The sequence below is a fragment of the Solea solea genome, chromosome 11 (assembly GCF_958295425.1).
Source record: "Solea solea chromosome 11, fSolSol10.1, whole genome shotgun sequence".
In the NCBI taxonomy this organism is placed as follows: domain Eukaryota; kingdom Metazoa; phylum Chordata; class Actinopteri; order Pleuronectiformes; family Soleidae; genus Solea; species Solea solea.
Genome location: NC_081144.1, coordinates 2,622,410 through 2,648,113, shown reverse-complemented (window position 1 = coordinate 2,648,113; position 25,704 = coordinate 2,622,410). Strand labels below are relative to the sequence as shown.

General features: G+C 39.1%; 1 protein-coding gene across 2 annotated transcripts in view; it reads right to left on the bottom strand.

Moving 5' to 3' along the window:
* Positions 1-1,232: 1,232 nt before the first annotated feature.
* LOC131469068 (paired box protein Pax-7-like) overlaps positions 1,233-25,704 on the bottom strand; it is a 46,166-nt gene continuing 21,694 nt past the window's right edge. For both annotated transcript variants that reach the window (XM_058643912.1, XM_058643913.1), the window contains exons 6-9: positions 18,853-19,018; positions 18,527-18,726; positions 7,282-7,549; positions 1,233-3,858 (exon numbers count right to left, since the gene is read on the bottom strand). In XM_058643912.1, coding sequence (XP_058499895.1) covers positions 3,743-3,858; positions 7,282-7,549; positions 18,527-18,726; positions 18,853-19,018 — 750 coding nt within the window. In that variant the 3' untranslated portion in view covers positions 1,233-3,742. The remainder of the gene's footprint in view (positions 3,859-7,281; positions 7,550-18,526; positions 18,727-18,852; positions 19,019-25,704) is intronic.

Sequence of the window (25,704 nt, the reverse complement as noted above, 5' to 3'; positions counted from 1 at the left end):
TATTTGACTTTATTATACATGAACTTTGTATCATAATATAGAACATTGTCACTGCTGCATTATGAGTACAATTCATATTTATATGAGAACTGAGAGTGTTTATAGTCAATAATATATTATCATATGAGCACTTGTACGTTTTCAACACTAAATATACAATATATATAAGTACAAGTACAAGCTACATTATGAGGATACGTTCAAGTACTTTTAGTCATTTCTACACAAACACATGAGTATTTATTTGTCCATTCTACTTTATTTATATGTATGAGTACCCATTTGTCTTCTGCATTGTCGCATGAGTACTAAGTAGTCAATACTATATTATTACATGAGCACGTGACCCGTATATATATATACATGTTTATCACTAAATATACAATTGCTACATTATGAGTCTACATTTTTTACGAGTACTTTCTACATGAACACAAAACGATATTATCAATATTACACAAAGTGAGAACTCAGTCCTTATAACCTGAGTGCTAAGTATTCCCTACTGTACTGTGGTTTAAGTACCTGTACAGTGCTATATATATATATATATATATATATATATATATATATATATATATATATATATATATATATATGCATTGTAAGTTTACTACCTTGTATATGAATACTTTATGTCCATTTCTACATAATCATGAGTGCACATTTGTAAGTACTCTATTATGTGAACACTCTCCTGCATTTTTAAATGAGTGCTTAGTAGTCGATACTATACAATTATTATGAGTACTTGTACCATATATTGGTAAGTGTTGAGCAGTAGTCATTGTTGCATTATGGGTCTTCTATAGTTTTATATGAATTCATCCATAAGACACTTACTGCATTATACAATAATTAATGCTACATTATTATATAGTATATCTACATATAAGTATAATTTAACACATAAATGAACATAAATAAGGACTAAACTGTGGATTTTGTATGCATTAGCTTTTTAAACATTTCCATTTTTCTTATATGTGTTTATAGATGTAGATGCTTTTTGTATATTGTTTGGACCATAATATTTATCATTTTTTTAAGTAAATAAAAATTAACTATTTACTATTAACTAACTATAAATTAGTGCCAAGTAGTCAATAAACACAGTAGCTGCATTATTACATGATTATACTACATTTCCCAGTACTTTGTAGCCAATAAGTTCTAAATAAACAAGTCCAGCTGTTTGTATGCACACACATGATGACAGCACAGCCCTGTGGTCTTGGTCCAGATGTAGAGCTTTAATGAACAGACAGGTACACCAGTGTTACAGCTGACACACCAAGGAGTAAATGCCAGTACATTATTCTTTTTTTTTTCTAGTCTATTACGTCATACAGGTAAAATAAATTATATAACACACATGCCAAAACAGAAAAACAGAAGTAAACAAGGAGAGTAAGGACCAAGAGGTAAACGGGAGGAGTGGGGGTGTAAATAAGCATTTCTGTACATTTGATCCTTAATGTTCTCCTTGGTTTGAAAAAATATTATGTACACAGAAGGTAGAATATTCCCACAGTCAGCGTTTCAAAGTTTTTCATGGCTCTGGTGGAGACACGGACAGAGAGCAGCCTCCTGTGGGAGCGTTAATCACATGGCATTGACTTCATATTAGCCCATAATGAAACACTGAGCATCTGTCTGGAATGATATTAAATACTGAAAGAAAGAAAGAAAGAAATTTGATGGTTCATGTATTTTTATGATTGGAATGATCCTCGTTAAGGATTCTAGATAATGTTGACCATAAGGATTTGGAATAATGAGGAATCTCTTATTGGAATTAATAAAGTTTGTGTCTTGGACTCATTTGAAAACAGCCTTATCATTTTTAATCCTAACATGACATGAACCGGTAATTTGTTTATTACAAATTCATTATCATCATGAATCATTTTGACTATGGATTAGATTTATTTATACCATAAATGCTCAAATATTCAAACATCAGGAAAACATCAGGGAAACAACAGGAAACTTCAATTGTTAAGACAACCAACGATTTAAATAAGGCATTATTTCTAAATTAGGATTTACTTCTTGATTTGTTTCTACAATGTTGTTTTTCTTACATTACACTTGAAATAAATTTAACATTTCCTTCAGCTTTCACATCAAAACAGAGAAGGAAAGTGAAAGCACATAATAATAATATTAAACTAATTCCTGTTTTAAAATTATGGAATAAAAGCTGGGAAATTTGCATGAACAGTAATTTAAGACAAATTAAAATATAAGGGCTGAATTACTAAATATTCTTTTGAGGAAATTAGAAATTATGGCCTGCTACTGTAAATACTTTTATTTTAGAATTTATGGTATCTTCATTCATTGATACAATCACATCATTTTTATTAAACAATACAAATTTTGTCTTTTAACAAACTACCAGTGAGCTGAGGAGAAAATAAAGATTCAAAAAATTCAAAAAATAGACACAAAGCAAAGATTATCGTCTGTAAACATCCACGACTAACTGCACTCTAGATGTAAGTGACGTCATGGGCCGTTCTGCACATATGTTCAATATGAACATAATATTTGAGTCACACAGCATTATGTTTACTCACATGAACGTGGGTGAAAGAGTGAATTATGAGATCAGAATCCATTTCTGATTCACGGCAGTTGTTGGCGTTGGTTGTCATGGGGACGTCCAGTCATGGTCGTCATTCATAAGCAAAGAGTAAACATTAAATAAACAACAATCAAAAGAAATTAAATTAAGAAAAGAATCTGTAATGGTTGGTATCAAGCTGCATGGAGACGTGATCATCGGTGAATGTTTGAACTGCGACTTCTGCCAGAAATCCTGCAGATGAGAGAGACGGTGGACAAAAGACGTCTCTCCAGGAATGTCTGAATTTGTCCATGTCAGTCTGTGATAGAGGTGTTTGTCTCCTCACACACACACACACACACACACACACACACACAGGTTTCTGAAGGCTGATTCTTTCTTAAAGCTGCCAATATTTTGTGTTGATAGTTACTATGAGTTAAATTGATCATTTCAAATCAATAAATTGAAAAATACAGTGTTTGGGCCAGAGAATTTTAAGTTAAAAAGTAAAAAAAAAAAAAAAAATCTTTATTTATTGTTCATAAAGCTTTGCCTTTCCTTAAGTATGTGATTTTTTTAAATGTTCAACGTTTCCAAAAAGAAGAACATCAAAATGATTCCTTTGTATTTCTTGTTATTTCCAAAAAAATCATGTGTATCATCAAGTAGTGTGTAACGTGTAACAAGTCGTCTACTTTCTTGTTTCATGAGGCAGAATCAATGCCATATAATTACTAAACACACCTCAAAAAGAAATTCCATGTCTGACTAAAAACCCCGCTAAATGTTACAAAATGGCCCTTTAACACTGTTGTGGCCCACATAGTGTCATCCTAACATGGAAACAACATATCAGATATTTGGTGATATACTGTTTGAGCAGCTATATTATTAACAGTGGAAATTCCTGTTATGGATTGGTTTAGTCCAACTGGGAATGATTTAAAGGTTGGTCCGCTGTATCATGAAATCATTCTGGGAAAACTATTATATCAGCCCTGTAAATGAACTTATGAGAGGCGCGCACACACACACACACACACACACACACACACACACACACACACGCACGTGTGCACAGATCTGTATGGATGATGATAATAAGAGGTGCAGGTTCTGCTGGTGACCAGGTGTCTTGTTGTTTTAAATGTGGTGAGGTGAGAACTAGTAGGCCTGACCCGTCTCCACCTGCAGTAGTCCCAGTACGGCTGAGTGGTCGGCCAGCTTCATCCTGCGCTGACTGGACAGACCCACGTTCTTGGCCAGGTAATCCACAGCAGCTGGAGAGCAGGAAGACAGGAGTGTGAGTGAGTGAAGCCATTAAACATATGTCACATGACTACTGACCATTTTGCCGAATGTGCATGAATATACAGTGTTTACAATTAGGTTTAGGTTAAATTTGGCAACATTCTCTGCTCTGAAACACTGGGGTCATCTCTGACAAACACACACACACACACACACACACACACACACACACACACTGGTTTCCATTGCATTGACTAACATTCATTTCTTGGCCTAATCCAAACCCTGACCCTAACCATAACCTAATCCTGGCCTCAGCCTAACTTTAAAACACGTCTTCACCTGTAAATGTAGTCATTTACAGTAATGGGACTTGACCTCATAGTATGACTGTGTAAACCCACAACACAGAGCGTTATCCCTCACTGCTGTAGAATCAACACACTTGGACTTTACATATATATATATATATATATATATATATATATAAATACTGACTTTAAAATGCAATGTAGCAATATCCTATTCTGACTTCTGGTATTAGACTATTTGCTGTTTCTTTGGTGCACACAGACCTGGCAACTGACGAGAGGACACTGTTTGACAGATTGTGTGTCTGTGTTTCCACAGACACACAAAGACAGGTCTTCACCGGAGTAAGTGTTTCTTGAAAAGCTGGCATTAACGCGCGGCATGTTTTTCCTCTCAGAGCGCTAAGTGTCGCTCCTCCCCGGTTTGGCTGCTGATAACGCGGTGTGATGGTGTGTTTGTGTGTTTGTGTTTGCACATGTGTGTTTGGGCTATTGGGGGCAGTGAGTAAGTAAGACACGTCAGTTAGGATGGTAGCGTGCGCAGAAAGGAAGCTGTCAGTCTGGGCCGAGGAATGAGAGAAAGAAGAGCCACCTATGGGTGGGCAGGTCTGTCTGCCAACATGCCAGTCACTCAGACAGAAAGTGGGGGAGCAATGTGTGTGTGTGTCTGAGTGTGTGTGTGTGTGTGTGTGTGTGTTTCACATGGGTTTAGCAAGCCCTTTAAAAGGAGGCTGTTTTTCCTGTCAGCCAGGTTTATACCTTAAATCCCTGTTGAGCAGCCACACTGAGAGTCCTCTGCCTCCGAGATACAGCTCATCTGATAATACACACTAAAACGTATGCACACAAGTACAACCACACACACACACACACACACACACACACACACACGCACACACACACCTCAGCTATTTTGACAGTATGTACTTTAATCTGTCATGAGCTTCCTGAATTAGAACAAGAAAAGAGTCAAATGTCTCAAGTAAAGTGTTAAATCTGTCTGCAGGAGGGAGGGGTGGGTGTGTGTGTGTGGGGGGGGTCAGATGAGGTAGGTGGTTGGTTGGGGCAAAAACAAACAGCACAAACTTCCCATTACAGAGGATCAGCTACAACATCACATTTTCTCTTGGAATTTTCTCATTTTAAATAAACAACATAATCTGTGTCCTGGTGATCACATGATGCCATTTATATGACTGCAGTGACACAGGTGTAGCTCAACTTATATCCATGAAAGTATTTGGACCTTCTTCATTTACAAAGTCCTAACAGTTTTTTCAGTACACGATCCAGCAACGACTTCACCCTGGCAGTGTGAAACACTAATGGTGGTTTAAAGAATTTCTTTCTTATTTCAAACATAAGTGTGCATTTTGATCGTAAAGTAATAAAACATACAGTATATAGACACAAAAATATGCATATGAATGAATGAAAGACAAGACAATTAAACAAAAGGAGACACAGAGATGAAAGACAAAGTTAACCCTTTAACACCTAAGCCTGAAAGTGTCCCACTGCTGCTGCTGCTTATATAAATGACATTGTAGTTCTATAAACGTGTCGTCACTGACTCAGAACTGTCCTGTATAAACTTAGAACTTGATACAGTTGCTGTATATCTGCTCCTGGTCTCTCTCTTCCTTCTGTCTCTACCTCACCTCCCTCTTGTCCTTTCTCTCTCCCCTTTCTGTCCCCCACCTCTGCTCTGTCCCCCACTTTTCCTTTCACACCAACCGGTCGAGGCAGATGCTGCACATCTTTTTTCTCTCCACTGTTGCCTCTAGTGTTTTCTCATTGTGTGATAACGTATGTTGTGATTCGGTGCTATACAAATAAAATAAAATTTAATTGAATTTAATTGAATTAAAAGGGCCAGAAAATGTCCCGTGTCCTATTTTTCAGTACAGTTAGAACTTTCAATACCTGGCAGTTATTTACAATTTACTGGATGTTAAGAGAGTGCATTAACGGTTTACAGTCAAGAAAAACAAAAAACGGAATTTGATTTTAGAGTTTTATTTAGAAAAAAAACACTGTAGTTGTACATGAATGAGAGATTTCTGTATTTTAATCTACTTACAATGGAATTTTTTGAGTACAAAATGTGATATTTGATTAAAAACTGTGTGTTTGTGTGTGTGTGTGTGTGTGGAAAGACGCTGATTTGCCGGCTTCCTGCATCGGTGTCAGTGAAATTAGCACAATAACGACATGGTTGACTTTCAGAAACCATTGGAATTTTTCCGATAGCAGAAACTGTTGTGTAATTACAGTAACACAAACATTTGAGCACTTGTCCAGACGTGTCGCTGGTGTTAAAGGGTTAACTTACCACACACACACACACACGCTCACACACTCACTACATTACAACATTACAAATATGTATACGATCCAAAATGAATTAATGTCCACGTGATTTTGTGTTTCCTCAAAAAAGGTCATTGTGTGTAGTGGTTTGTGTGGATGCGCGTGTCAACAGTTTTTCTGGAGACATATGAGCATTTGTGCAGCCTGTGGTAAATTGCTGTGGGAAGAACACACAACTCCTTATATGGACATCCTCTGAATGTGTGTGTTTATAGGTCACATATTCAGGCTTTAGAAAATTGTGTTCTATTGTTACATGTTGTTGAGTCAAAGTTATGATTCATTTTATATCACATTTTTAGTCGTGATATAAAGTAGCAACAATTGTGCAGAAGTCACAAAATAGACTGTTTTTTTATTTTCCTTTTGTTCATAAAAACAAGCCAAGTGAACTTTGAACTGTGACATATTTCCAAATTTCACAAATTCAATCGCATTTCAAACATTTTGAGTACTTTTTGCTCAGTTGTGTTTATATAGTTGGTGAAAATTGCATTTTTTTTCATCAGATTGCCTAAAGGTTGTGCTGAAAGAAAGGATATAAGACACTCTTATATTACACATCCTCACACCCTCTGTATATACTGTCTGTTTAAACATAGTAATGGAAAAAAGCAGCTGAAATGCACAACAGGTTGCTGTGTAACGATGCATCTATGGCTCTGTCCATGGTGCTGATTTAGTGTTTTCATCTGTTTTAAATTAGTGAAGTAGAAACAAATACATGTGTCGCTGTTGTGGGTCAGTAAATGGTAAAGCAGGACTCACTCTGGCCGTATTGACTGTACTGGTATCCAGCAGCCGCCACAGCTGAGTCCATGCTGTAGCTGGTGGAGCTGTAGGTGGGCGGGCAGTAAGACTGAGACGACGGGAGGCTGTCCACCGTCTTGATGGAGGCCTCGGCCGAACGCTGGCTGCAGCTGGTGGAGATGACGTTGGACGCAGAAGAGTCCAGGGCGCCGTGGAGTGGCGAGATGGAGAAGTCGTGCTGTGGCTGTGAGGGAACGCCTCCTGGATTACTGAGGATGCTCATCACCTGCAAACACGCAGAAACACAAACTGTCAACAGGGTTTTTCTTCGGGTTGGTTTTCTCTGTCGCTTTGCTGCAACCCATAGCACCCAGAGGACAAATCCTTTAAGTTGTGATGATCACATGACTTTGTTTTTTTTCACTCATTGTCTTCAAGGAAAACCTAAAATGTTATCCTTATAGCTGCTGTGCAAAGGGCTCATGAAATGACTCAGCTGACCCTAACCCTGTGTACAGTGTATCTGAGCTGTCAGACAAACCTACAGCTAAATGATTACTAAATAAAACTGTTTTAAAACAGTCCGTTGTGGCAAATATTAAACACTAAAAACCCCAAATCATAAGAAAATCAAGTACTGGTCGACCTGGTTGAAGAGAGAGATGATGGTGAGGACACAGGTACAGGTGAATGCTATTTTCTGTTGTGTTTTATCTGCTTCTTTTGAATCTTCTGTGAAAACCCTGTCCCAGTGAGCAAGAGAAAAACTCAGTGTTGTTTTGTATCACATTTACTCTAAAGTCTCAGTTTTACCATCATAACGACAAGTTTAAGCCAAAACATCTCCATTCCTTTTCTCACCAGAAAGTGATAGAAATAGACATTCACCCTCTATGTTGTGTCTTTGAATTATGTTTTCATAACTATTTGTCAAAGTTGATTAAACTGAAGGTCTGCGGTTATTTGTGTCGTAATTATCTTTTATACTTTTAAAGACTTCTGACTGTACGCAACGTATGAGTTTACACTCACGTGCAGCGTTGCTAACTGTTGCTAATTGACAACAATGATGTGTTGAGAGAGTCTCCTGCTGAGCTACTGTCAACACTATAAACCCCTTAATCAAGTTAATTATACAGTACTTATACAGTATCTCTGTCAGAGTCCATGCTGTGTGGGTACAAACATGATTTAAGCTTAAATATAGAAATGAAGTTGCAGATATTAGCAGTTGGTTAGTGCTTCTTTCAGCACGTATGTGCAGCAGTTTTGAAGTTAAAAACATAACCTTAAATACCTGACAGTTCTAGTGATGTTGGCTTTGCTGCAGAGTAAAAAGAGGAGGAGGTGAGGGTGTCACAGAGCGACACAGGTGGAGAAGAGGAGAGGGAGTACGGGGGTAAAGAGCCCCCAGGATTCTAGGAGATGTCAAAGCCTGACTTGGGTGAGAGGGTGAGGGTTTCTTTTTTCCAGCAGCCTGACACTTCTATTCAGGGCAACAAGGAGGTGGCCTGTCACTGCAGAGCAGCCCATTGTGCTGCCTGAAAGTGGAAATTATTCAAATCTTCATATTTAGCATAAGCTCACACACATCAATTAAAAGCACCAGGATTAGGGGGTGAAATATTTGGGCAACCATAATAAAGAAAACACAGGGGTTCCTGCCAGTGACAGAGAATAGCTGCAGAGAGTTTGTGTGCCTGGAAACTGTTCCCTCTCTTATTATTCATGCTCAGCATTCAACATGCGAGTGTTGATATTAACAGATTTTACTCTTTGTTAACACAACCATGATCATTAGAGGACGTTAAATCTCCGGATCACATGTTGCCATAGTGAGTTTGTGTGTGTGAAGTTTTAAGTGTGTAGACGAGTTACTTCACATGTCCACACATGAACACATGAAATAACATAAATGATGTATTTTACTACACACCACCAGAGTGTATGCCACATAAACAATGAATGTGTTAAATGTTTGTTTCTTTTAGGGTGATATTGTTTTGGGTCATTTGTGATTTAGCAGAAAAGCCCTTGCTTGGGCTAAATGAATTATAGATTCTTTTAACAGGCAGCACTAAATATTTTTTAATGTCATATAAATGTTTAATTATCACTTATTTTTGTCACCTGATATTTGTGTCACCTTATTATTGATTAATTACAGATTTTCATACTGAGATTGACAAGCAAATTTGGAATTGATCAAATTCTCTAACAGTATGTGAGCTAAGATGAGACACGCACACAGGTTTTTAGGTCTTTAACTATCCACTGCACTCATGTCAAATTTGAAGCCTTTGAAATGTGACTATATATAATATCTTGGCCTGAGCTCAAAACAAACAGAGAAAAAAGATCACTGCTCAATACCACCAAAAAGTGAAAATATGCATATTTTGGCTGTATCATAAGAGGAGATGATCTATAACGATTTCTACTGGAAGCAAAGGTAGAAGAGGATGAGGAGGAGACCAAGAACAACGTGGACTGACAACATCATGTATCAGAGGAACGATGGAGATCCATGACAGCCGACCTGCGGATAGCAGATGGCACATGAAGGAGAAGAAGAAGAAGCCCTCAGTGTCAGTCCCTCAGTTAATCTTCAAACAGCCAACCCCCACATCCACTCACTTATTTACTCTTTCAGCAATAGACCATGTTGCTCAGTGAAACCAGTTGGCGTTTAAAATGATAAACTGAGGGAGTATTTACAGACTTTAGGACAGTGTATGGACAGAGACAGTGTAGACATGAGTCCAACTCCTTCTTCCCAGAAGCCAATCATCTGCTCCATCAGAGCCAAACGCATCTACCACGTCATGTAGGAGTGACGGTGGTTCAGTGGTAGAGCGAGTTGTCTTTCAAAGTCGAAGGCTGTGGGTTTGATTCCCGCTAGTCTTACATCCTAAGGCAAGACAGGTTGCAGGCAGTTTCAAATGATGTGTGACCGATGGACCGACTAGGAACAAGCATGCCAGAGGAGGATATCAAGTTAATAGAGAGGGTTACATCAGTGTTTATGTTCAAGGAGACAAGACAAGGAGAAGGGCTCCCACACCCTGGTTGATGCCAAATTCAATGACTTTTTAAGGACTTTCCAGGACCAATACCCTCAACTTCAAGGACCGAATGTGGGAGGGCAATTTGTAAGAGCCGCTTCGCCCATGGCGTCCACTTTTATTGATTTGCAGCACGCTCTGCATCTGGACATGTGATTGTCCTTGAAATGTTGGACAAGCCAGTTTTTGTAATTGTCTTTGTTGAGCCAGAGCTCCAGTAGAAACGTGGTGTGTCGTACAGTCATACAGACACCTGAGTGTCTGCAGTGTCTGCAGTCATGGTATAACGTTTATAAAAACCTCATCACATCAAATCAAAGAGCAGATGAAAGTTTGGGTTTGACGCCTACAATCAAACCACGGGAACTAAAAAGGGGCTTAGCACTTTTCTACCCACTCACACACTTAGTCAGTCAGTCAGTCAGTGAGACAGCACCCTGGGCTCTATTTAGAGGAGAACACACTTAGGGATAAATAAAGAGAAATATATCCTACAAACATTCCATCAGTGGGTATGATTTAAATTCCTCTGCTTTTTTTTCTGGCAGATTCCTTCAGTAGGACTTATTTATTTATCTATTTATTTATTTATTTATTCAAACCCTAAAGCTCTTTGCTCAGCCTCTTGCCAAAAACGAAAGCAGCGTCTGTTTTTCCAGGCAATTTTCTAATTAACATCTAACCCCCCCCCCCCCCCCCCCCCCGGACACCTCCCCCCTCTCTGCTCCTCATTATAGGAGTGATGTAAATATAAGTGCTCATCCTTTTTGATTTGATGACATGGGCGCGTGCCAAATGACAGCGTGCCCAGTCAAAGGGCTTAGTGCAAAACTCTAATAGCAGCTAAGACTAATATTAGGCACCAGTCTCATTGACATGCAGGTGAACACAGGAAAGAGGGAGCTTTTATTTCTGTGTTTTTTTATTATTTAGTATTCAGCCCCTGTGCTGCTTACTGAATCTGCTTCAGTGGCCTTCAATTTAGCTTCAATGTGAATCTGTTTTTAAATTCATCAAAAACAAAATGTCTTAACTTCATTTTCAGTCCAACAGAAAGGAATCTGAGGCACAAACAAGACAAATGGAAATACCTTTTATTATAATATTTTTTGATATCTTCAAAATTTAAAGTGTTCTTTTGTGCAACACAGAGAGAGTAAGTGGACCAGCATGCAGTTTGGCACCATTCGATTCACCACTTCATTCAAAGTGAATGAGAAGCATTTCAGTTTGAATGGACTTGATGTGCGTTGGAATTCTACCAATATTATAATATTTAGAGTATCACTCTCTGTTCTCTCAGTCCTTATCTAGTGTATCTTTATATATTATATATAGAAGTTAAATTCAAATTTAAACTTCTCTCCTTTTGGCCTGCTCTATAATGTTCTATTTAAAGTTGTATTTATTTTTCAATCATTCGGAAAAGATGTTTCTTTGTGTATTAGGAAGAGTCTGCTGATACGATACAAATAAGATATTTTGCAGTATATGGGGTACTATAAACAAGGTGATAAATAGCACTTTTCCTCCACAGAGTGGCCTATTATTTTTTAACAACAATGTATTTTAACAATGTAATATGCAAAAATAATATACAGTTTTCTTTGTCTATAAAAAGGTGTAGAAGGAGAGGGAAAGAATCAAAGAAAAGAATTACTACAGTTTCACACACCACGATATATTGTGATATTTTGGTGTATGAGTATTTTCTTATACTCCCCTAATGTCTTCGCTTAAACTCTTCAAATATCACTTTTTATATGCAGAGCTTCATTGTGCTCCTTTATTTCTGTAAATACCTCAGTGTGATAATGTGCACAAAAATAAACATGCACATAATTGTTGGCCCTTTAGGACAATTTCTGCCATAAACACTGACCCTGTCCGGACCAGCAGTCCTCATGAAGACCTAAACCTGGTTCTAATGAAGGGCACAGGTTACTTTTAGGGCCAAAATTAAAATTATGGTTGAGGTAAGGTTAGGAATAATGCTTCATTTAGGCCAGGGGTCTCATGACCTCGGGGCCACTGAGGGTCCAGTTCGGTCAGTAGGGGCCGGTCAGATCCAACTTTTTGAGAAAAAGACATTAAAATAATGATATTTTTGATGATATTTCACATCATTTCAAAATAAAGTGTTTGTTTTAATATAGAAAAGTAAATGCAAAATTAATCTATTAATAAAAAAACTTTGATATTAAGTGGCGAGCTGCATGTGGCCCACAGCCACGAGTTTGACACCTCTGATTAAGGCTGTCAATAGGAATGGTAGTCAATGTGTGTGTGTGTGTGTCCAGAGAGCTGAGGTGCCAAGGCTTCTCAAATATAATTCAACATCCAGTATTTCCATACACCTTTTTAGGGTTATTGTTAATGGAAGTGCATAAAGAGTAGCGGTGTTGCAGGGTGTAGTGGGTGGAGGTAGGGGGTAGGGTGGCAGAGGAGCCCCTGTCCCCCACTACCCTCCACCCCCCCCCCCCCACACACACACACACACACACCCCACCTCCTTATCTCAGGCCGACAGTTGTCAGGAATCACGAGCAGAGGCCTGAGTTAGCGAGGCAGGCAGGCAGGCCTGGGGATATGGATCAAAGAGACGGAGCTGGAGAACCAAAGCAGCTCTGATCCCCCAACACTGAAACCCACTCTATTCTATCCTTACTCGCCCGCCCGCTCTCTCTCTCTCTCTCTCTCTCTCTCTCTCTCTCTCACCCTGACATCAAATAGCGAGCCAGTAGAGCTTCACCATTCCAAAGCAGGCTAAATCTTCCTCTCACAACAAACCAGAGAGGAAATGAGAGAGCAAAAGGGAAAAATTGTGAGATGTGTTGATGTGTTGGGGGGGGGGGGGGGGGGGGGGGGGGTCACAGTGAGGAAGAACAGTTTCATCTTCACTGGCAGGTCACTAAGTTGTCTGACCTGACAAAAGGGGATTAGTTGGTCCAGCATCACTGTCTGTCTGAGTGAAGAGGGGAAAAAAAATCCCTTAAAGCAGAATAGAAAAGTGGGATTTAAATAAAAAAGCTTTATTTTTCTTAGTGTGTGTGTGTGTGTGTGTGTGTGGTTGGGGGTTCTAACATCTGTGATGGTGAAGCTTTCTATTTACACATGCAGTGCCATCACGGCGACGCCATTCCAGGCTGTCATTTTGTCTTCCTGTCAATAAGCCGGGGAATTGGCTGCACACTCCATCTCTGCATGAAAGTCGAAGCCTCTAATTCTTTCCCATTCAATTTTGAGAGGAGGAGGCGCAGGAATGGCTTGTGTGAATTACATTCCAAATGCAATATAGCTGTTTCAAATTGAATTATTGCCTGTCAGACGTACGGCGCACTGGTCTCTCTCTGCAATTTTGAGGGGGGGGGGGGGGGGGGCTTGGGAAATTCGCCCTACATTGTTATCTCATGTAAATGCCCGGGAACATGATGAAAGGGTCAATGGCAGTGAACCCGTAATGGAAAAAAGCTTGAGCTGCGACTCAGAGCCGTTCAGAATTGACTTGAGAGGACAATAAACACAGGAATAACTACACGTTACGTTCAGATGAATTCACTGGAGCAGTTTGATGGGAGTTTATTTAGTTCTCACTCATCACAGATGCTGTTGATCTGGTGTGGAACTTCACATTAGGGCTCAACAATTAATTGTTTTCATATTGAAATTTGAAACAAAGCCTTTATCGACTTGTAAAGGCTGCAATTTAATATTTCTCTTTATTTTGATGTTGTATACTATTTAAAAATGAGGAAATAGTACGTCAGGTTTTAAATCTATGGTGAATATTGAATATTGTGCTTGAATGGACATTTATTTATTTATTTTTATTTATTAACCTTTATTTAACCAGGAAGGAAAATCCCAATCAAATTTTTCAGTCATGCTTGACAGTGGATTCTATTTATCTTTTCTGTGTTTTAGAATTTTAGAGCATTGTTTTCACAGATGGGTGCCGCAGGTGCACTCTGGGTAAATTTCCGTGGGAATAATACACAACTCCTTATATGGACATCCTGAGGGTGTGTGTTTATAGGTCACATGCATTTTTTCGTCTTCTTATGAGTTGTTGAGTCAGAGTTATCGCATATTTTTAAAAGAAAACCAGGAGTGGCAACAACTGTGCAGCAGAAGTCACAAAATAAACTGTTTTTATTTTATTTTTGTTCATAACAACGAGCCAAGTGAACCATGTTTTTTTATATATATTTTTTGTTTAAAGATATAGAATTTGATGAGGTGGATATATGTATAAGACACTCTATATTGCACATTCTTAAAGCCTCTGTATGTATGTTTTAACATAGTAATGGGAAGAAACAGCAGCCTAAATGCTCTGTGTTCTAATCTCTGATTGGCCAATTATTTGTCCAACCAGAAAAACAGCTATATGTGTTATTTTAATAAAAAATGTAGAATTTAAAATAATTTGCATTTACAAGCATTAGGTCCTAAAATTTCAAACTAAAATCCTTCATAATGAAATAGTGTACGTTACAAATGTATAGTGTGAACACACAGTCTAATCCCTAATGCAAACCAAAGCTGTGTGTGCAGCATTACACTTGTGCATTGAGATTAATAATCACACGCTGTAAAAACACCTCTCTTATCCCCAGCTCTTTTGTTGCTAAATCCCCACCCAGTCTCCAGGATCATATGTTGCCATTGTCTGCTTTTTGCAAACCACAGATACTGTGCACGTACGCGGGAGCCTCAAATACTTGTCAACTATGTCACCTTTTTTTTTTCCTGGAAAACCATGAGGCTACAAATCCTCTCACGTCTTGTAAAGTGAAGTAAAGACGAGCGAGTGAACTCTGATGTAGCAGCTCGAGAAGAACAACTGTGGATGAACTGTGTGGAATAAGAGAGTAATTACAGACAAATACACTGGTGGATTTAATTCTCCTGTTAGAATCCAGTGTTTGTTATTTATGTGCATCAAATTTCGTCTTCTGCCTGTGATGTTTTCTGATTAGATTTAGTCATCTGTTCTGCGACTGTACCAGAAATAATCACTCTGGAGTTTCCAGAGTCCAGAGTCTCATTTGGAATAGTTTGATATGGGGAATCTTTCCATCCTAGTGGATACAAACAGTGATGCACAATTTCTGCTGCTCCATCTCTGAAACACTCAATACATGAACATGCTGATGCAGTTTAGCAACAAAAAAATGCAATGAAGCCCAAGTTCAGACCAACATTATCACCACAGGAACAACCAGACAAGAGGATTCTGACCAGCCAAGCACACTAGTGTATTTACACTAGTTTGCTAGTTAGGGACAGATGATGTAATATTTAATGTAGGTTTTGGACATTAATTTGTTGTCAGATGTCAGTTAACCATCAAGAAGTTAACAGACTCATTTTGGAAGTACACACAACAAACACTGGCATCAACCACTTATAACAGAAACATAGAACTTTTAGAAAAAAGAGAGTAGTTTGTGCCACATGTGAAGAAAATAAGGGGTTAAAAAAGGGTTAAGGCTTTTCATCCCTGCTACTGTTTTTGGGAGCCCTGTTCAAAAAGGGCATTATGGCAGTATCAAAATGAAGATAAAACTTGTGAGATCCCATCAGAAGTGTAAGCATCTGTATCTATGTGGATGTTTTTTCTCTTTGTTTACATGATCAGGTTGATTTTTGGCAGTGACATTTATCAATGTTTACACTGTTACAGTGTTTTAACTGTGTTTAATGATCATAATGTTTTTTTATGTACTTTTAGTCAAGTTCCTGACCTTTCTGTGCGTATGCAGCATGGTCTGTGTTAATAAAGGTTAGGACATGGCTTTATGACGTGTTTGTTGCTATGTGCTGCGACGACAGGTAAACAGGTAAAAGTCAAGAGTTTACTTTTTTTTACTTTAACTTGAAACGGACATTTCTCAAAAAAAATAGTACCCATTTTTTCAATTTGCAAGATTTTAAGGATTGTTGCTACTTGTCAAAACACATTTTACTCAGGTCTTCTATAAAGGGTGACTATTAGAAAATATAATTTAAGTTCCAGATATTAATCTTACTCCGCTTACTCGGTTTGTTTAGTAACTGGTCTTTTTAATAAAGAGATAACTCTATAACCGTTTTGTCATCCCAAGAGATTAACAACATCCAGAGATGAAAGTAAAGAGTGGTGAGAAATAAACATGTGTTACTGCACACAATCAGTAAACTAATCCAAAGGACACCACAGAGACAAAAAAAAGAGACCATTTTCTCTCTTTTATCATCGCACTGTAAAGCCAAACAAATGGGATTCAGTGGATCAAATTAAACACTGGAACACTTGAAAACTCATAATTTCATCTGACTGATGAGACAAAACCAAATGTCATAAACGTAAGGTCGACAGAGGATGAGACAGAGGGATATAAATTACATTTCATTAGAGCGGCCTGCAGTCACAGCAGTATCTGTTGATTACACAACGAGAGACATTAAATTAAACGAGTGATCACACTCATTAGTCAGAGAGATTATTTCTTTTCTACTTTTCCCCCTGAAGAGTTGAAAGGATTTGTTCTTCAAATGAACATCTTTCTCTTTGAAAGTTCAAACCACAGTTTGTTTGGAGCCATGGGGTCAGACAATCTGCTTAAGTGTTGGAGCCCGGGGGAGAAATTTAATTGTAAAACGACATTGTTTTAATTTCACAGAGAGCGCCGGGCATGTGTGCAGTTCAAGAAGCAATTACCACCTGAAATCAAGGCCTCTGGATAACTAATAAAACATACTGGTAATGTGGACATAGATGTTCACATGACTGTGGACAATGTTTGAACTCGTAACAGAGTTCACAAATAATTATAAGAATTAAAAAAAATGTACTTCTCATTCTTTTACTCAGAGATGATATTATTTTTAATTAACTATATGTTCAATGTATTTATATAGCACTTTTGGAAGTTTGCAAATTTCCCAATGTGGGATGAATAAAGGATTATCATGTCATGATGACCACTCAAAGTTGCTTCACTCTACAGTTTTGCCACTCATCCATTCACCACCCATTCCCTCACACTTTCATACAGACTTCATGTGACTCCTCATGTGTTTCATAGCCATTCACACGTTACCAACGCAGCCGTTCCAACCCCACAACCTTGGAGTTGAAAGACAGATCGCTCTACCACTGACATTGCTGCCTTGTTTGCAAATACATTGATTAAACTTTGTTTGTTGTTTTTAAAAAAAGAAAAAGATCCATCCGTGATATTTTAAGCTTTTTGGAGGAAGCCTGTGTGTATTTGCGCAGGGGTCAAAGGTCAAAGGGTCAAAGTCAAAACCACAGCCATCTTATCTGCAGGCGCTAACCCTTCCTTCAACTTTGACATTCTGGAGACGCAACAAAACAATAGCAGTTGAATGGGAAAGTTAACCGAGCTTTAGTTATTACAGACCAGAAATGGCATGAAAACATGTCATCAGATTAGAGCATAGACCATATATAAACTTTTACTCTATTTCACAAACACTTTCTGTACCAGTTTCAAAATAAAAGCTCTCCAGCTTTCTGGCTGCCTGAATTTCTTTTGTCAACAAGGATTTTATTGTGAAATATTCACCTCACATCTTACAAGCTGGGCCACACGGTTGGTGTAGTGGTTAGCACTCTTGCCTTTGCAACAAGGTTATGGACCTGGTTATTGGTTATGGACCCGGTTATGGACCTGGTTATGGACCCGACCCGGTCGCAAAAAGGTTCTTCGTTTCCTCCCACAGTTCAAATGTACATGCAGATGTGGGGATTAGGCATTGGACACTCTAAATTGACCCCACCTTTCACCACCCTATGTCAGCTGGGATTGGCACCAGCGCCCCCCACACGATGGATTGATCTTGCAGGCTTGTGCACATCAGGATTCCCCTCACCAAATACACAACCTCACACATCATTTAACACTTGTCATTATTTTGACAATGGTTGCTTGTGGAAGTATCCCTGTGTGGAGGCGGGCACCCTCTTAATTACATCACATAATTACAGCCCACTTAAACTCCAAAATGTCCTAAATCTTGTTCTAACAAACACCAAGATTAAAATCATATGTATCCATCCCAACAAATCCAAAACTAAACTAAAACGTCCAAATGACAGGATATTCCTGGGATTACAGAAATACAAAGCAGCCCACAGATGACGGAAGAGATTTTCATGCATGCGTGTTGAGTCCAGCAGGTCTTACCTGTGGGGCGAGTCCATTGCTGACCTGGTTGACGTGGTTGCTCGGCGCTGCGGAGCTCATGAAAGTGTCAGAGTAGCTGGAGAAGCCATGGCGGTTGGAGGTCAGACCGTAGGCGGAGCCGCCGTCCGTGCTGGACAGACTGCTCTGGTGCATGGTGGACGGAGGTAAAGGCTGAGGACGGTGAACTGTGCCGACACCATCTGAAGAGCAACACACAACCGTATGAAGATGTACCAGCTTCAAAACTGTATTCCACGCATGCTGGAAATGTGCTATTTTTGCAGCATACAAAGAAAATAATGACACGTCAGAAACTGCCGTTCTACCTTGGGACAGAGTGTTGGTTTGGTAGCTGGAGTCTGGCAGCTGGTACGTAGGAAGTGTTGGCATCCCTGTGGGAGGAAATCCGCCCGGCAACAGGTGGTTGAACGCTGCGAGCTGATTGGCTCCTGCTTGTTTTCTCCACCTGGCTCTTCGATTGCTGAACCACACCTGAAGGAAAACACACAACCACACAAAGGTGTTTTTGTGAGCTTGTCGTCTTTGCTGTTATGTGATGTGTTATGATGACACATGCTTTATCAGTGTCACAGAGAAAGAAGCTTCATCGTCAGGCAGATTTGTTTTGTAGTTAGTAATAATTCATACAGTTACTCAGAACTGCTTTATCGTGATGTGCAGGGTCCATTAAATCTGTGGAGCTGAGCTCATATAAACTACACTAACGCAAGATCTTATGTTGCCATTGTATAATTCATGACTTATTTGACATGTCTGCAGACTACTATAGTGTTTTAACTGCTTGAGGCACTTGTGGGTAACCTGTACTTAATTTTAGGCATAAAAAGCACCTATTTAGGGCTGAATATTAATATATAAATATATTTTTCCCCTCATATCATGGCCCATGGCCAAATAAAAAGGGAAGCAAGGTTTCCAACCCCCATTGCTCCCGGGTGCTGCTCAGTGGCTGCCCACTGCTCCTTATTCTCGGAAGGTTTCTAGTAGAGGATGAGTTAAATGCAGAGAAGGAATTTCCCTACGGGGATTAATAAAAGAACAAACAAAGAAACGGGATTAAAGCAAAGTTACACCACAAGATTGAGTCTTGAACCAGTCTTAAACTGAGCAGCAGACCAGGATGAAAGTGGTTTAATGTCAGTATTTTATATTTTGCAATGCAGTGTGTTTCTGTGGAAAGAATGTTGACGCCATTGCTGAGTCAAGACCTCTCCTAACAAGACCAAGACCAGTATTCCCTGCCTTGGTCTGTCCCAGTGGCCCCATATAATCCTGGAGACTGGGTCGTACATGCAGCATACCTGATCACTGTGGATCTGTTGCACTGTTAGTCACTCCTGCCCCTAAATGAACCCAGGGTTAAACTGTCATAACTGCGGTAACTTCCATATTCCTCTCTCTGTGCAACAACACAACGCTGCTATAACTGTGCAATAGTATCATGTACATGAAATAATAGTAATCCAGTAATCCAATAACAAAAGTCATCAATGTGCTATGGAATCAATGTGACTTTTAAGGAAGAAAAGAACTTGAATCACAGTAAATACAAACAAAAAAGGAGTCAATTGATCTTTGGCATGGAAGAGAAAATAAGTGGTATGCCGAGGGAGTGTGGGTGCATGTTATAATGTGTGTGTGTGTGTGCTTAATCATGCGTTGTTCCTCACTGACTCCAGGTCCTGAATGCAGCCTCAATAGACTGAATAGAGGCCAAAGAGGAGGGTCAGGAGGCGTCAACATCCGACCGCTAAACGCTTCACTCATCGCTGCTCAGAGCAACTGCCACACCCACCACACAACGTATGGATCTATAGTGTTACAACTCATTCAGTCGGTCCGTTTGCACACACAGTTAAGTCGGTTGTAAACTGGAGTCCGCCATTCACTTGGACTTCTGCCCTCGTCCCAGTATTTACTGAATGAAGTGTGTCAGCCTCCGCTGAGCTAAAGCGGACAACTTTGAGTTTGTAATTAGGTGGTTTCTGGTTTTATTAGCATATGTAGCAGCATTCTGAGTCACCCGACCATCCATTAACTTTAAAATATCAAATTCTTTATGATCACAGAGTATAATATAGCGTCTCCTTGCTGGTCAATGTCATGTAAAGAATTGATCGTTACGTTGGATAATTTACTAGATAAAAGTGACATCTTATAATTGCCACACGTGCTCGTTCCAAGACATTACCTGGTCACATGTCTAAAAAATGACACCTACACTGTGCTCATAATTCACAGACAGTCAGTCCTCAAATATTGGCTATATTAAATGCAGTGTAATGGACATCGACTCATTACTGCCCCACAGTTAAAGTGTAATTTCATGAATGTTTAAAATGTAAAGCACGCTCTGTCAGCTCAAGCAAAAGTACGACCCAAGAGCAGGGCTGAGATAATAAAAAGAGTCATTCATTTAAAAAACTAATTATAAAAAAAAAAAGCAGAAGAGAAAATAGTTGAGGGTCAGGAAGCAAAACACACAGAAAATATGAAGTAAGTGCGGAACATGAGGAGCAGGAACATAGAACTAAACAAGGTAGAACAGATGAAACAGGTTTACGTGAATATGCATTCTTTTTTTTCCATCCACATGGAGACAGCGTTCCCAGAGTAGGAAAATCTCAAAACTTCCATGTAGACAGCGAATACGATACTTTAGGAAAACGATGATGTCATATTCCCAGCTCTCTCTTGCACTGCCATTCATTGTCTCTTTAGAGATACAACAGTCCTGACATAATGTACTACAGTGCTTTGAGTCATTTCAGGGGGTTCCGTGTGGAAAGAGATAATTCCAGTAACAATGTCGTCTTGACTGGGAACGGTAAAGAAAAAGATTGTTTCCGTTTTGTTGCCGTTTCCGTCTGGATGTGACAACAGTCACAGAAAGAGGGAGGAGCACAAAAACAAACACCTGGAAACTGACAAGATATAAGGAAAACAGAGAAGAATGAAAAAGCAAAAGAAAAGTCCAAAACACAACATAGCCTAAGCCATATTTTTCTCCATAATCTTAACTACAGTCTTATAGTCCAGGACAATCTGTCCAATCTCCCTTCAGTTTGAACTCAATGTGACTCTCATTTTCAACTTCTTAATTAAAGCCACCTAACCTCAGCCTGACACTGAACACAAAACCCACTCACTCACAGAGACACGACGTGTCCCTCGTCCACTGTCCACTGCTCCTCACTGTCCCTGTCCCACGTCTACCACATAAAGGTATAGTATGTGTGCATTTTCCATTTGCACCATTTGAAATAGATTCATACAATAGCACTCACAAGTTAATACATGCACATGCACACAGCACAGCACACCGGCCAGAGCTGGAGCAGAGAAAGAAAAAAATAATAAAAAAATCTATGCGTCGCCTCCAGGTTTCCACCCAAACTCACTTTCTCCAGGAATCAGCCTTTTTTTTTCATTTGGAGCAAATGAAATTATGCCTTTCAAGTGGAGAACATCATTTGGACTCCTATTTCTGTTCAGGAGACTCAAATAATTAGAACAGGTGCTGTTGCCCTGAGGTTCTTCTGTAAGAGAGGCAGAACAAGTGTGATCAACTCACAGTCCAGCTCCCTCTGGCTGTGTGTGTGTGTGCGTGCGTGTGTGTGCGTGTGCTCGTATTTGTTTCCTCTTTAGGACCTTTTCTAGTATCAACACTGACCTTGTCATCAGGACCAGTAGTCCTCATGGAGACCAAAACCTGGTCCTAACGAGGCAGAACCTTGTTTATTTTAGTTAAGGGTTAAGATTTGTTTCCAATGCAGTGTCCTGCAGGAGAATAGCTGCACAAACAGACCTCACATGTACATTTAAAATGTGTGTGTGTATATACTTGTGAGTATTAATAGAGATGTAAAACAAACTAAATTTAGCAAGTACATGAACATTTAATAACTGCATACTGTATAACTATATAAAATGCATTGTTATTTATTATTATCCAATGGTAACAGTGGCCTTACGCTTCCTCAAAACTATTATAAAGTGATGTTCATTCGTCCTTCATTTGCTAAATTTAAAGTCGCTGACCCTTTTTTTATTTATTCTGATGTTTAATCTGAAAATTAACTGAATCATGTGATGTGTATGTGCAGGGTTTTTGTGCCACACAGCTGCCAAGTGCATGAATAACGGGTGTACTGTACAGCTGTTCCTAGTGTAAAGTGTACAGTGAGTAAAGTGAGAAATGCTCTTACAATGACTAAGCACTGAAAGTGACAATATTTCAAACCTTAAAATGTAAAAATAATACACAAACAAATGTTGTGTAAATAATTAATTGTTAAAATAATGTAAAAACCAGCAAATGTAATCATATACCAGCTGTTAAATAATAGAAGACTTTGTTTTTATTACACAATAGTAAAAGTCCAATTCTGTTGCTGTAACAAAAACATTACTACAAATATTGGTTCTTTAAGTAATGCCAGTGGAACATAAGATGAAAGTGACATGAAAAGAAAAATACCCCAGTGAAGTTGAAGAAGCTGAAATTTGAACTTAAGTACAGCACTTAGGAACATTCCAGCGCTGACATTACACAAGACGAGAGGAATGCAGGTGGATGATGCAAACTGGTGACATGTTTCTGCTTGTATCGTTATTTGAGTGAGTTTTATCTCCATCAATAAATCTGTTACTACAGCTGACATGTTTAGAAAGAGAAGTCTGACACAGACTGCGACCATGAAGTCATCAGAACTTTTTAACCATACAGACTAAAACCAAGCATCAGAAAGGGGAAGACAGTTGATTTACTTTGACTTTGAATGAGTCATAGATGTTTTTGTTTGTGATCTGGGATCATCACTCGCAACCATCTCTAAAGTTTACAGACGACATCCAGTGAGAAAATGCAATGAAATTACAGAAAGGCCACAATGTGGCTGTGTTCAGATTACCAGGCTGAAATGACTCTGACATGTGGTCATGTGACATGAACGAGAAAAGTCATATCAGGATCCAGTGGCTCCTGTGGTCGTCCCTGTGGCTGTTTGAGAGGACAGTTATGAAGGTGAACGGTCAAATGTGAACTGTGATGAATCTGAACTTGAATCTGTTTTTAATAATGTGGCTGGTAATCTGAGTACAACACCATCTCTGAACGTACAACATGAACTAACAGCTTGAAGAACTATAGCAGCAGAGGAGCACACTGGACATTTTATAAGGTCAGAGGTCTAAAACTCAAATGATGGGGGGGGGGCGGGGCAATGAGAAGTTAGTCTGGTCAGGAAACGTGATAAAAGGTTAATGATATGAGCTTAAAATCATATCAGCATATTCAATCATAATGTTGTAATAACAACATTATATCACTAATAACAACATTTGTGACAGTATTTCACAGAATTTCAAAATAAACGTGGAACGATAACAGTTTATGAAAACATATTTATGAAAATGAATCTATCACTAAGACTCTAATAACTCGTCTCTTAACTAGATGGTTGTGGGTTTGATTCCCAGCTCTGCTGGTCTACATGCAGATGTGAATGGGTGTAAATGGGTAGATTGTGGTCATCAAGACTATCAAGACCCAACAAGTGTTATATAAATACAGACCACCTTTACTAAAAAATAAACTCATTATAACTCAATATTTAGTGGCGGGCCACATGAGGCCACAAGCCGCAGGTTTGTAACCTCTGCATTAGGTTAACGCAATACTTAACGAAGTGGCTGGTGAGTGTAAACGTTCAATTTGACAATTTCAAGTTAAATGACAGCAAATAAGCACCGACGTGTCATTATGGAACATTTGGTGCGATTGAAAGCTCCAGAACCTGTGAGGAGACCTTGCAGCCAAACATTATTATCCATCCATCCATCATCTACCGCTTTATACTCCACCGGAGAGTCACTGTGCCAATCTCAGCTGACAAAGGGCAATAGGCGAGATACACCCTGGACAGTTTGTCAGTCCATCACCTAACAATTCACCTAATCCTGTGCATTTTGCATGTTTTTGGATTGTGGGAGAAAGCTGACCCACACACACACGGGGAGAACATGCAAACTCCATGGAGAAAGGCCCTTGTGTTCCAACCGCGGCTCAAACCCGGGTCTTCTTGCTGCAAAGGCAAGAGTGCTAACCACTACACCACCCATGTAGCCCAGCATTATTATAATACCAAATAATATTCATGAAAACTGTGTAGGTTTGTAGGTATCAGAGCTAAGTGCTCTGGTGGTTTTCTCACTCTCTGAGTTCCTCTGGCTCTTGATTGATCCACGTTGCTGCTGTGGATTAAAAATCCCACGAGACGGTCCAGACTCTGATGTGATCTGCTGTGAATTTTTCAATGAGTGGTGGGCTTGAAAGTGGTGGGAAAAACAGATTCAAGCCAAGATGTTGGGCAGTGATACATCCATGAGGAATGTGACCCCCACCGCACGGCTGAACACCTAACAGCTGTTGTGAGAGCTCCACAGAGCTTCCTCCACAGTTCCACAGGGACACTGTGGAAGTTTCCTGAGCTGAGATGGCACAGTATTTAGCCTTACACTGTATGACTGAATAATGTTACACATGTCAGTCTTAGGCCTATTTTCTAACAATCAGCATTGGCCGATTACTATTGAATAATCAGCCGAGTTTGTGTAAGTTTACATGTTTTGAGGTATTTTTTATTTATTTTTTAGCATATTTATGTTTCTATTTCCTTTTTCTACTCTTTTTTCTGTTCTTATTTATCTATACATGTTGTGCTGTTAAGTAAATGTAAATTCCCCTGATGGGGAATCAAGAAATGTGCCTCTTATTATATGGGGATGACACTCATGATGACACTTATATGTGTTTGCTATAAACAGTGTTGTCATTAAGTACAACATTGACATATATCTGTACTTTACTTTGTTATTTATATTTCTAGCTACTTTTACTCCACTGCATTTCCTCCAACTATCTTTGTTACTCGTTACTACCAAATAAAACCAGAAGAAGAAGTTAGTAATGTCTGTATTTATATAGAGCTTTTCTAGTCTTGATGAGCTGCTTTAAACTACAGTTTTCACCCATTCACACATTCATACATCTTTCATATCGCTGCTCAAGGACATTTATAGACTAGCAGAGCCAGGAATTGAACCCACAGCTTTCCAGTTGAACTTAATTACATTTTATATCATTAAATGCCGTT